Genomic DNA, 14064 nt, shown 5'->3' with positions numbered 1-14064 from the left:
TTTAATACCAACTTATCTTTCTCCATTACCCATCATAATTCTTACTATGGATTATTTAATAATACTATAAGTATTGACTAAATTATGCCCCACCCCCAAGTTGATATGTTAAAGCCCTAATTTCCAAAGTGACTATACACTGAGTGGCCAGATTATTATGACCACATGATGTTTGTATGCAAATTAGCTATAATTTCATGCTGAAGTTGCTAGAGGGCCAGACCATTATAAATAGGGAAGCAGGTTGTTTACCATGACAGTAGAAGTGATTTTTTTCTGAAGATATGGGTAAACAATTCGATTTAACAGCCTTTGAACTGAGTGGCCAGATTATTATGACCACCCCATCAGTACTTCGTTGGGCCACCTTTTGTCTTCAATACTGCGGCGATTCTCCTTGGCATTGACTCCACGAGATGTTGAAAGGTGATGCAAGGAATCTGACACCATGCCTGATGAATAGCACTGTCCAGTTCTGTGAGATTTAATGGTTGTGGAACCAGCTGCCTGATGGCTCTTTTAACTTCGTCCCACAAATGCTCAATTAGATTGAGATCTGGTGATTGTGGGTGCCACCTAAGCAAGGTAAAGTCTCTCTCATGTTCTTGAAACCACTCCTGCACAATACAAGCACCATGGCATGGCGCATTGTCTTGTTGGAAAAAGCCATCTCCATTGGGATAGGATGAACTTGATCAGCAAAGATACTTAGGTATGTTGTGCTATTTAGATGTTGTTCCACACGAATTAAAGGGCCCAAATCATGCCAGGAAAACATACCCCAAACCAGGGGTCCTCAAACTAAGGCCCATGAGCCACATGCAAATACAAATATTGTATTTGTTCCCGTTTTGTTTTTTTACTTCAAAATAAGATATGTGCAGTGTGCATAGGAATTTGTTCATAGTTTTTTTTTTTTTTAACTATAGTCCGGCCTTCCAACGGTCTGAGGGACAGTGAACTGGCCCCCTGTTTAAAAAGTTTGAGGGCCCCTGCCCCAAACCATAACACTGCCCCCACCAGCTTGAAGGGTTGTACTCATGCATGCGGGGTGCATGCTTTCATGCTGTTTCCGCCAAATTCTCACTCTGCCATCTGCATGATGCAACTGGAAACGTGTTTCATCGGACCACATGACTTTTTTCCAATACTTGGCTGTCCAATCCTTGTGTTCCTGTGCGAACTGGAGATGTTTTATCTTGGTAACTGCAGACAGCAAAGGTGTTCAAACAGTCCTTCAGCTTCCATATCCCATACGATGCAGTGTACGGCTAATTTGCCTACAAACGCCAGGTGGTCTTAATAATCTGGCCACTCAGTGTGTGTGTGTGTGTGTGTGTGTGTGTGTGTTCCACGTTCAAAGGCTGTTAAATCGCGTTGTTTGCCCATATCTTCAGAAAAAAAATCACTTCTACTGTCGTGGTAAACAACCTGCTATCCTATTTATAATGGTCTGGCCCTCTAGCAACTTCAGCGTGAAATTATAGCTAATTTGCCTACAAACGTCAGGTGGCCATAATAATCTGGCCACTCAGTGTATTTGGATATTGGGTCTTTAAAAGATAATTATAGTTAAATGAGGTCAAAAGGATGGAGCCTTAATCCAATAGTGCTGGTACACTTATAGGAAGAAGAAGAAACACCAGATCACTCTCTTTCCACACACACAAATAGAAGAAGCCATCTGAGGACACAGAAAGAAGGTGGCCATCTGCAAGCCAGGAAGAAAGCCCTCACCAGAAACTGAGGCACCTCAACCTGGAACTTCTAGTCTCTAGAACGGTTGAAAAATAAATTTGTTCTTTAAGTCTTTTATTATGACAGGCAGAGCAGAGTAATACTACATTACTACATTAAAATACATTATTGGTGATATAAAGCTGAATTTAAGCTTTATATCAGATATGCTAATATACTGGCCACAAGAGGTTCATCTGTAGGTTACTTTACTTATTATAATTGAAGGAATATTCTTCACTTCTGCAAAAATTAGCCCCCCCTCCCAGTTTTCTTGGTCTACTTCTATGGGGGGTGTGTGTGTGTGTGTGTGTGTGTGTGTGTGTGTGAGTGATATGTCTTTATTGAACAGTGACCTCCTGGTACATAGGTCAATGCTCAACCACTGAGCCATGCTGGCCGGGCTACTTTTGTTTTTTTAATATTTGATAGAGACATGAATATTATAAATATTTCCCACTTTATACTATGAAAACAACAAAATGTAAGTACGAAGTCAAGCAACTGAGAACTAAGGCCAATTTTAGGGAACACAAGAGAGGACTACAGTAAACAGGAGAGTGTGAGTCAGCCAAGGAGGGTAAACTATTATTCAGGTACAGCCCATTGTTGGCACGTAGAAATGATGGTCCATAGTTACTAACTCTTCTAATTTTTAATTTTAAATGTTGACAGGAAATTCAAATTTTAAAAATACACATGTGAAAACTTATGTTCCCACAAAAATCTGTATGTGAATGTTCACAGAGGCATTAACCCTAATAGCCAAAAAGTGAAAACAAATAAAATGTTTATCAATTCATGAATGGATAAACAAAATAATGGAATATTATTCAGCCATAAAAAGCATGGCTAAACCTTGAAAACATTATGTCAAGTAAAAGGAGTCAGACACAAAAGGCCACATATCATATAATTCCATTTACATGAAACATTCAAAATAGGCACATTTACAAAGAAATAAAGTAGATAAGGGGCTTCCTCAGGTTAGGCACAGGGAAATACAGAAAGTGACTGCTTGATTCTTGCAGGGTTTCTTTGTGGAGCAATGAAGATGGTTTGGAATTAGACAGTGGTTATGGTTGCACAATAGTGTGAATATACTAAAAACCACTGAATGAAAATGGAGAATTTTAGTTTAGTTTTTGTTTTATTTTAAACAAAGCAGTACTGTACAGACCAATATAAACAAGTTTTCAGGCCAAATTAAGTTTTCAAGCTGCCAGTATACAACTGCTATTCTTGACTAGAGATTCTTAAGTGATACTCTTTTCTCATTCCACATACAGAAATATATATGCCTATAATAATTAACAAAAGAAAGTCTTTTTCTAATTAGCAGGAAAACACTAAATTAAAGGTTAGGATTTTCCCCAACTTCGTTTTCCCCATAAAGTTCTCCTTAAGTTAAAAATCCCTTCTAAATTAGAATACACTATCTAATGTGGAGTGAAAACACCTTAAATTTCATGGTGTTCTATAAACACAGTTACTTCCATGTAGTGTACCACTTGAAATGATATGCTGGGTATTAGACAGAAAAAGGACTTAAATGACACCTAACACTCCCTTTGAACTATTCCGTAGCCTGAGAATAACAATTAGACAAGTATTTGAGAGCCTCAAGGTTGGTAGTATGACTGACCTTAATATAAGTGGGATAAAAAAAAGTCCTTAAGTGCTGATGGAGCTTAGAAACGGGATCAAGAAGGTAGGATTCCAGATGGCCCTGAAATATGACTAAAATTTCCACAGTGAAGGAACTGTACCTCAGAGGTAAAAGAGCATGATAAAAATACAGAAGGAATGTCCAAGACAAATAGAGGAAATAAAGGCATCTAGATAATCTGGAACCAGTGATCACATAAGGAAATAGTAGAAGGTAATACCAGACAGATAGGTTGAGGCCAGTGTGTGAGATTCTGATGCCACTTTATGAAATTCACACTTTTTTAGAAGGCAATTCTAATTACTTTTAAAACAAACAGTCAATTATTCAGTTAGTGAACTTTTTAGGCCATATGATGACATTTTGGGAGGTATTACATTTTTAAAAATATATGCTTACTGATGTCAGAGAGGAAGAGAGAGGGATAGAGAGATAGAAACAACAATGATGAGAAATAATAATTAATTAGCTGCCTCCTGCACGCCTCCCACTGGGGACTGAGCTTGCAACCGGGGCAGGTGCCCTGGACAGGAATTGAACTGTGACCTTCTAGTTCACAGGTCGACGTTCAACCACTGAACCACACTTGCCGGGCAAAGAGGTACCTTATTTATTTACTTATTTATTCATTCATTCATTTATATGTTTTGGTTAATCCTCACACGAGGATTTTTTTCCCCATTGATTTTTAGAGAGAGTGGGAGGGGGAGAGACAGAGAGAAACATGATGAGAGAGACATCAATTGGTTGCCTCTCATACACGCCCGCAATCGAGCTACATGCCCTTGATTGGAATCAAAACTGAGAACCTTGGACTGAGCTGCTCCAGCTCCCGGGCATTTAAAGGGAATGCCCGGTGGCCCGGGCAGGGTGCTACCCGGGATGGAAGGTAGGTGGAGAAGACAGCCCAGATGCACATCATCTACGGCCCCTCCGGACCGGAGGCACTTCTGGGCCGGAGCCCAAATTCCGAGGGTGGATAAGACACCGACCCCTTCAATTCCGGCCAGCACCCCAGGCCCCATCCTGAGCTCGAATGCCTCCGGGAGCCCCTCTCTCCACTCTGCACTTCAAACTCAGCCCCGACAGCCTTCGGCCTCCGCTCCACACCCTGCTGGAGAAGCTCAGAGATCCTGTGCCCCTTTTATTTGAGGAGCTCTTTTGGAGGACACAAAATGATTACATCACTCGGGACAAAACTGCTCTAGAGGCTGGCAGGATGGCTGTGCAGGGCGCGCTGAGCTTCCTCCTGACCTTCGATTTTGACAAGACTACCGTGGATGAAAACAGTGACTGACTCCATAGTGCAGGAGAGCCTGCGCACCACCTACAGTGAGGGCTACAACGAATACATGCAGCGGGTCAAGTACCTGGGCGAGCAGGGCATGCGGCCGGCCGGGACCTGCCTGCCGTCTATGAGGCCATTCCCCCCCGCCACCCCTCCCCCTTCCCCCCCCCCCCCCGCCCCCGGCCTTCCCCAGGCATGGGCGACCTGCTGCAATTTGTGGCCAAGCAGGGAGCCCACTTCGAGGTGATTCTCATCTGGTATGCCAACACCTTCAGCGTGGAGAACGCTCTGCCACCTGGGCCTGTTCTGCTGCATCCTCAGCAACCCCTGGGGCCCGACGCGGGGTGGGGGTGGGGGGAGGGGAGCGGGGGGGAGGGCAGGGTGGGGGTGGGGTGGGTTGCTAGTGCTGCAGCCCTTTCACACGCACAGTTCAAGGTGCTCAGCGACTACCTGCGCCAGCGGGCCCAAGACGGCGTGCACTTCGATCGCCTTTTCTACATGGGCGACACGCCAATGACTTCTGCCCCATGAGAAGGCTGGCCAGCCGTGACGTGGTGGCCTTCCCGCGCCGTGGAGGCGCAGAAGGCCGAGCCCAGCTCGTTCCCTCCCCGCCCCGTGGTGTCGTGGGAAACCGCCCACGACGTGCGCTTCCAGACAGCTGCCTGCAGGGGGCGCCCCGACGAGGAGTGGGGAAGGGAGATTGGGAAAGACAATCTAGTTTTATAACTTCCTTTCCCTTTCGCGTTGGTATTTCCCTCTGGGAATTTCTAGAATTCCCCGTCCAATCAAGGGCTAAAGGAGGGAGTCCAGAGCCATCCGAACTATCTATGCAGTTAAACCAGCTCGGCTGCCTCCCTCAGATCCACAGCAAACAGTTAAAAATTCTGGAGTCTGGCTCAACCCGGGTGATGCGCATACCTGGGAAGGCAGCAGAGTTTCCTAAAAGCTCGCCCTCTGAACTGGGAGGAAGAGATTCCCTTGCAGGAGAGAGAACTTTAACTGCTGCCCGTGTGTAACTTCCCCTCTCCAAGGCTTAGGTCAAGGAGAAATCCTCCCGCATTGGATTCCCCGCACAAAGAGAGGAAGCTTTCCACCGACAGCCCCAGGCCTAGATTTCGCTTCACCTACCGTGATCCCATCCTACCTCCCTTTTCTTGCCTCCCTTCCCCTGCCCATTCCGACAGCAACCCCAAAGGAAGAAAAGCCAGATGGAACAGTCGCCTCCTGGTGGTGGAACGAGGTAGCACACTGTCGGGCTTGGGTCGGGCCAGCCAGGAAGCTCGCAGAGGTGCCTCAGTGACTTCTATCCCAGCCTTGTCTATGCAGCAAGACCAGGAACTTAACCAAAGTCACTCCCTTACGCTGGGCCCCCTTGGGCTCCCTCCTCTCATATGGAACAGAAAGCCCTGATGTTTTAAAGCAGAGCCAGCGAAACCCAAGCCCATCCTCTTTGGTGTTTTAGAGCTATTAAAACGGGATGAAGGGGGAAAAAACAAAACGGGGACCCTTGGGCTGATGCTCTAACCACTGAACCAAACCATCTAGGGCAAGCTCCCACTTTTATAGATAATGTATTTCTTCTTGGCACCTATATAGAATATAATCTTTTTGTATTATGGGCTGAGTCACCCCTTTATATCTCCCAAGGTTAGATATAAAACACGGCCATTTAACTAATCTATATTTATAAAAGCCAAGCGCCTGGAATGACCAGTGGCTATGCTGTGCACTGTGGCAGCCAACTGGCCAGATCAGAGCCCCAACTGCCCTCCCCACAACTTCCCCCAGCCCCTCCCCCCATTGGCCTGCCCCCAATCGGCCCCCATTGGGGCGGGCCAGCCGGACCCCACCAGAGCACAAATTCATGCACTGGTCCTCTAGTCTTTAAAGAAAAAATCTATTTTAGCTGTAAGAATAAGAGTGGCTATTTTATTCTTTCTCTAGTTCCTATTTCTTTTTCCTCCTTATCTGATTTCCAAATATTCAACCATAATTTTGTTACATTTTGCTTTATTATTCTAACAACATTAGATATTCTCTAGACTGCAGCTTTCAAGCTCCCCACAGAAGGGTAATGTTTATTTATATCTGAGAATAATAAAAATGACAAACCAGAATCACATTTATTTGGTCTTGCTATGGAACAGGACATAGTAACTACACCTAAGAGGATGGAGTAAGAAATTGGCCTTTGGGGGCTGAATAAAAAAGTTTACTCTGCCCAGCCAGTGTGGCTCAGTTGTTGAGTATCAACCCATGAACCAGAGGTCACCAGCTTGATTCCCTACCAGGGTACATACTCAGGTTGAGGGCTTGATCCCCAGTAGAGGTGTGCAGGAGGCAGCCAATGGCTGTTTCTCTCTCATCGATGTTTCTATCTCTCTATCCCTCTCCCTCCCTCTCTCTCTCTAAAATCAATAAAAAGTTTTTTTAAAAAGATTGGAGGGTAGGGGAAGGTCTATTCCTCCAAGCAATGTGTAAGTACAGCATCAAAAGTGCACGGAACCCTGGCACAGTTGGTTGAGCGTCATCCCAATGCACCAAGGTTCCAATGTGGACCCCCGGTCAGGGAGCTTACAGGAGGCATCCAATCGATATTTCTCTCTCACATCGATGTTTCTCTCTCTCCCTCTCTCTAAATCAATAAAAACATACCCTTGGGTGAGGATTAAATAAAAATGTACACAGAGCCCTGGCCAGGTAGTTCAGTTGGCTAGAGTGTCATCCCGATACGCCAAAGTTGCCAGTTTGATCCCTGGTCAGGGCACATAGAAGCAGCAACTAATGAATGCCTCAGAATTATACCCTTAAAAACGTTTAAAATGATAAATTATAAGTTATGAGTATTTTACCACAATAAGTTTGCTAAGTAGCTTCACATTCCTAAACCAGTAAAAGATTATGTTTTGATGGTCTGAACATTTTCATTTAAATTTTTTAAATGTCCAATATAAACAAGCAAAATACTCATTTTTCAATTTGCTTTTAACTTAAAAGAAAGATCAACCTTCTTTTACAGGAAGCCTAATAATTTTTCAAATCGAGAGAATTCCAATTTAAATAGTTAGGAAGAGGAGTGAAAGAAGACAAGAAATTACAAAACAAAACACACAAAAAAACCTTGTTTAGGTGTTTCTTCCTCCTTTTTAGTCTCCTCATCATCTAAGCTGGGACTGTCCCGGGAAGAGCTGTCCTGTTGGCTGGAGCTTTTCAATAGTACAGGATCAATTTGTGCTTTCAGGAGTGCAAGAGTCTCAGCCAACTCGTTTCGATTTCTAAACAGGGGAAAAAATAAGGCAACATAAAAATCTTTCTTCTATTCTAAAGAATTTTCAGAATAATACGTATTAGAAATTAAAATTTAAAAACAAAAACACTTTAAGAACAACCAAATCACTAGTACAAGCTAAACTGAATTAACTCTGAATTTTAAAATTAAGTATTAGAAATGAAAACATATTAAAATACACTAGTTTCCAAAAAGTAATCTTAAGACTATTCTCTGTATTTATTAGAATGGCAATGCAAATCTCTGGCTGAAAAGAACAGCTAGGAAGAAATTAAGCAAAAATCAAAGTCTGATAATTTTTTAAAGTACTATACAATACAAAAATAAATGTAAAACTTGCTTGAAGAAGCATTTCTTTTAATAGAATAATTCAAGTTCTTGATTCAATTTGAAAAAAGACCTATTTTCCACCTACAGAGAGAATAACATTTGATATTGTTACAAAATTATGATCCAAGACTTTCTGAGTAATTATGGCAAAAAGTCAGCTGTAATAACACAGTTCAAAAACCTAAGAATTTGGGTTACTGATGTTGTTTTGTCAATTACAGTTTGCAGCTACAGGAAGGGAATTCATTTTGAATCAAAGATATGGGAAAATATCAAATAAATATGATTTTAACCTATATATTTTCTACTTTTACTATCAAAACCAGAGATCTGATATGCTCAATTTAAATGCTATGTTCAAACAAGAAACTTTAGTTGGATATTTTTCCTGCTCAGATAAACGCTATGTAACAGTGAAGATAAGGAAACCCTGGACTAAGAGTTGGGACACTTAGTTCTATTTCTGCCACTAAGTTAACTAATCAGCACAAAGAGCTTCCTATCTGTGTTCTCAAAGGCCTCTGTACGCAAATCTAAATCTATGTACAGACAGTCCTCGCGTTATGTCGGACTCGACGTTTCGTGGTTACGTTGCCATCTCCCATTTATTTATATAAAAAAAAAGTTCCGTCATTTCGATGTATGTACATATATGTGCTTTATGTTTTTCATTATTTATTTACCACAAGTAAGGTCAGGAATTGTTATCTTTCTTTTAAATTTTTTTTAGTGTTTCACTTCATTACTGCTGTGTATGTGCTCCATGTGAGTGACATAGGTGCTTATGTGGGTGGGTTCCGACTTATGGTGAAAATCGCGTTACTTTGTGCTGTAGGAACAGATCTCCGACGTAAACCGAGGACCTACCGTGATTAGTATTAAGAAGAAATTACTTGTTTTCTTATCTGTCATGACACATACGCCCTCTATCCTCCTATCCCTTCAACCTCCATTCTAGCTAAACTCTACTCCTTGAGAGCAATGACACTGCCTCATGAAGCAGGAGTTAAAAAATGTTTAATCATCTACACTAATAAAAGAGAAACATGGTAATTAGTGTCACTCCGCTACCCTTCCCATTGGCTAATCCCCCGTCACTCACAGAGTAGGGCCGAGATATGCAAATTAACTGGCAGCCAAGATGGCGGCCGGCAGCCAGGCAGCTGATGCGAATAGGGAGGCTTGCTTGCTTCAGTGACGGAGAATTCCAACGTTCCCTGCCTGACTTGCCGGCCTCTCAGCTGCAACTCTAAGCAACTATGTTGCGAATAAAGAAGCTAAAAAAACCCCAGAAACCTGCTTTACTCAGCGGAGTTTCAGCCAGCCGGACCATAACATTGTATCAAATACAGATGGTAAACAAAGGCCAGAAACCTGTTTTCAGCAGCCGAGGCCTCAGAGCTAAAGCTGGCCCAGAATAAAAAAGAAAAAAAAAAGAAAAAAAGGAGCAGTTGGGAGCTTCAGTCCCAGCCTGAAAACAGCCCTCAGCCCCTCACCCAGACTGGCCAGGCACCCCAGTGGGGACCCCCACCCTGAAGGGTGTGTGACCAGCTGCAAACAGCCATCATCCCCTCACCCAGACTGGCCAGGAACCCCAGTGGGGACCCCCACGCTGATCCAGGACACCCTTCAGGGCAAACCAGCAGGCACCCACCCATGCACCAGGCCTCTATTCTATATAGTAAAAGGGTAATATGCCTCCCAGCACTGGGATCAGCGGAGCTGAGAGGCCTCCCGGCACCGGGATCAGCGTGACAGGGGGCAGCGCCCAAACCCCCTGATCGCCCTGCAGCTCTGTGTGTGACAGGGTGCGGCGCCCCTACCCCCCCGCCCCCAACGGGCCCTGCTCTGTGTGTGACGGGGTAGAGCCATAACCTCCCCATTGGCCCTGCCCTGAGTATGAGAGTGGCGGCGCCCCAACCACCTGATCGGCCCTGCTCTGTGGGTGATAGAGGGCGGCGCCCCAACCCCCTGATTCACCCTGCCCTGATGTGACAGGGGGCGGTGCCCCAACTCCCCTATCGGCCCTACTCTGTGAGTGACAGGGGGGAGTTCCTCAACCCCCTGATCGACCCGGCTCTGTGCATGACAGGGGGGAGCTCCCCAACCCCCTGATTGACCCTGCTCTGTGCATGACAGGGTATGGAGCCCCAACCCCCCTGATGGGCCCTGTTCTGTGCGTGACAGGGGGCAGCGCCCCAACCCCCTGATTGGCCCTGCTCTGTGCATGACAGGGTACGGAGCACCAACCCCCCTGATGGGCCCTGCTCTGTGCATGACAGGGGGTGGCGCCGCAACCTCCCCATCGACCCTGCCTTGAGTGTGACGGGGGCAGTGCCCCAACCCCCCAATTGGCCCTACCCTGAGCGTGACTGAGGGTGGCATCGCAACCTCCCAATCTGCCCTGCTCTGTGCATGACAGGGGAAGGCGCCCCAACTCCCCAATCAGCCCTGCTCTGAGCCCGACCAGGGGCTGCACCTAGGGATTGGGCCTGCCCTCTGCCACCCGGGAGCAGGCCTAAGCCATCAGGGCGTTATCTCCCAAGGGGTCCCAGACTGCAAGAGGGCACAGGCCGGTCTGAGGGACCCCCCCCTTCCCCAAGTGCACAAATTTTTGTGCACCGGGCCTCTAGTATATGATAAAAGCCTAATATGCTAAGTGTCCAGTCATCCATTCAACCAATCAAAGCATAATATACTAATGATATGCTAAGGCCATGCAACCGCTCGTTATGACTTGCACTGACTACCAGGGGGCAGACAGTCGACCGGTCGACCAGTTGCTATGACATGCACTGACCACCAGGGGGCAGATGCTCCGACCAGTGGGTTAGCTTGCTGCTGGTGTCCAGCTGATCAGGACTGAGCGAGATGGGCCAGACATGTCCTGGAGCCCTCCCGTGGTCCCTCCCCAGCTGTCCAACCTCCCACATCCCTATCCGGCCCAGATTGTGCACTGGTGGGGTCCCTTGGCCTGGCATGTGCCCTTTCACATTCTGGGATCCTTCGGGGGATGTCGGAGAGCTGGTTTTGGCCCGATCCCACAGGCCAGGCCGAGGATCCCCACTGGTGCATGAATTCGTGCACTTGGCCTCTAGTAACTGAATAAAATCCCTGTCCCAAAACTATACGGCTGTGTGCCCTAGACAGCTCATCTATCTTCCACTAGGCCTCAGCTTCCTTACCTATAAAAGACTGTATTCTCAAGTATTATTAAATTGGCCTCTTAAAAAAGTAATAAAATTGAAGTGATGAATATATTTCAGAAATTAAAATGGCAACCATTCTGTCATTGTGCATGTATTATAGATATCATATGACCATAACCAATTAAATGAACAGTTTAGAATTTTAATTCTCTAATAGTAGAAGGGCAGATTAGATGCTCTTTAAAGATCTTGTCTGGTACTGCCTTCACTTTACAAAAAGGAAAATTAAAAGCTAAAGACACTAAATAAATTTATTTTTGGCAAAGTTCCTATCTCTTAACATCATTAAGCCAACCGGCTTCTAACCTAAGGCTCTATCCACTTAATGTTATTACTTCTCATATTTCATTGAGAATTCCTATTACTTTTTGAGGTCACACTGGGAACTGAAGAATATATTGAAGTTTGTTACTGTACCTATTTAAAACACTTCCAAACATTAGAAGAGAGCCAATATTGCTAGAAAATCCATGCCAATTATTTTCTCTATTCTAAGCAGCAAAGGAATTTAGCAGAAAATTTTAGTTTTCTGTACTTTCACTAAGGCCTAAAGTGGTGATGAAATACTTGTAACAAATATTATTATTCATCCATGGCAATTTTCACTTGAATATTAATTGGAACAACTGTATAATGGCTAGAGCTTAAATATCTGTGCTTTTGAAACCTATTGCAACACTTGCTTAAACCATATAAAACTGCAATAACTATGTATGGTACCAGCTGGGAAATATTGAGGGAAACTACGAAAAGTATATGACTGTCTGACCTGGACAGGGTTGCTCAATGGTTAAGCAAAAGGTGTGCCAAAAGGTGTCACATTCGATTCTAGGTCAAGGGCAAGTACCTGGGTTTCAGGCTCTCAACCAGTGGATGTATCTCTCTCACATTGATGTCTATCTCTGTCTCTCCCTCCCCTCCTTCCGTCCCTGCCTCCCACTCTCTGAAAAGCAATGGGAAAAATATCCTCAAGTGAGAATTAACAAAAACAACAACAATTAAAAAAAAAACACACAAAGCTGTACACCTGAAAAAAGTAACAAAATCATATGGTTTAATGAATTTAACTACTTTTACTCTTTTGTAAGTAACTTACTAAATTTTGTTTAAACTTAAAATATAGTTGTTTATCAGTTAATACTTCCTACCTATCTACCTCATATATACTTATGTTATAAATATTACAACAGACAGAAATGGAACTTGCTATTTAATAAAAGTTTTAATACTTTGGTGATGCTATGGTATTACAATTTTTAAAAAAGACTATTCTTTCAAGTAGTTTTATGTTCACAGCAAAATTGAGAAGGTTCAGAGATTTCCCACATACTCCCTTTTATACAAGTAGAAATACAATGTAAGTTTATTAATTTAATGAAATAAGGAAACAACAATGTGTTAATCAGGTGTTTAGAATTTGGTTTTAAATATATTTTTATTGATTTCAAAGAGGTAGGGAGAGGGAGAGAGAGACAGAAACATCAATGATGAGAGAGAATCATTGATTGGTTGCCTCCTACACACCCCACACTGGGAATTGAGCCCGCAACCCAGGCATGTGCCCTGACCGGGAATTGATCCATAGCCTCCTGATTCATAGGTTGACCCTCAACCACTGAGCCACACAGGCTGGGCTAGAATTTGGCTTTAAATAATACTACATAGCTCAGAAAAGTTGTCTGGCACATTGCAGATATAAATTCACATGTTCATAGGCGTTCTTCAAAAAGGTTTACAGAGATCCAAGATGGTGGCCGACAGGACAGCAGAGAGTGTGAGTGAGAGAGAGAAAGGGGAGTGCGTGGACCTGTGGGCGTGTGTGAGTGAGGGACAGTTATATCCCACAGGACTTCTGGGGGCTGGCGGACCAGGTTCCCCTAGCCGGGCAGACACTACCACAGGTGAAATCTCTCCGGGGAGGCCGCGCCATCTTCAAGGGGAGAGCGGCCTCACCTCCACTCGGGGAGACCTCAGACTCCACCGGATCCGACAGCCACACCGGCCAGGGACCAGCTGCCTCTGCTGCGAACCCACAAACACTGAGACTCCAGCCTCCCGGCTGCAGGCACCTAAACAGTTTGTCCAGGGGCAGAGAAAATGGTGGCTGAATACGCGGACAGGTCCAGCGCCTTCTCACAGAGCAGATAGAAGAAACAGCTAAATCGAATAGCATCCACCTGGAATTGGCGAATTAAACACAGCTGAAGAGACAATAGTGGCTGGAAGAGTCAGAGGTCGCATGGAAAGAGGTGGGATTGGGGACCTGGGCTGGAAGGAGAAACGCGCACAGCCGGGAACAGAGTGTTGGAGGGCGACTGCGCTGCACCAAGCCCGCGTACATTGGGGAGACCTGTAGCGCTTGACTTGGAAGGCGGTCCACAGGGCTACTGGCAGTGGGGGACTCCAGAAAGGCAGCCTTAAGTTCTGCACTGGCCGCACAGTGCAAGGGGAAGAGACAAAGCAGCGGTGACTATGGGGTCAAAAGGGTGTTGGTCATCCAGATATCAAGCTATATTACCAAGCCACGGTGCTCAAAACTGCC

General features: G+C 44.8%; 1 protein-coding gene and 1 pseudogene across 6 annotated transcripts in view; one reads left to right on the top strand and one right to left on the bottom strand.

Annotated features, from left to right (window-relative positions):
• Positions 1-14064, bottom strand: part of RSF1 (remodeling and spacing factor 1) — a 141968-nt gene that overhangs the window by 52868 nt on the left and 75036 nt on the right. For all 6 annotated transcript variants that reach the window (XM_059708348.1, XM_059708349.1, XM_059708351.1 and 3 more), the window contains one exon: positions 7815-7969. In XM_059708348.1, coding sequence (XP_059564331.1) covers positions 7815-7969 — 155 coding nt within the window. The remainder of the gene's footprint in view (positions 1-7814; positions 7970-14064) is intronic.
• Positions 4364-5420, top strand: LOC132241659 (phosphoethanolamine/phosphocholine phosphatase-like; annotated as a pseudogene).

The sequence above is a fragment of the Myotis daubentonii genome, chromosome 9 (assembly GCF_963259705.1).
Source record: "Myotis daubentonii chromosome 9, mMyoDau2.1, whole genome shotgun sequence".
NCBI classification, from domain to species: domain Eukaryota; kingdom Metazoa; phylum Chordata; class Mammalia; order Chiroptera; family Vespertilionidae; genus Myotis; species Myotis daubentonii.
The sequence above is the reverse complement of the archived record's forward strand: the minus strand, read 5'-3'. Positions and strand labels throughout refer to the sequence as shown.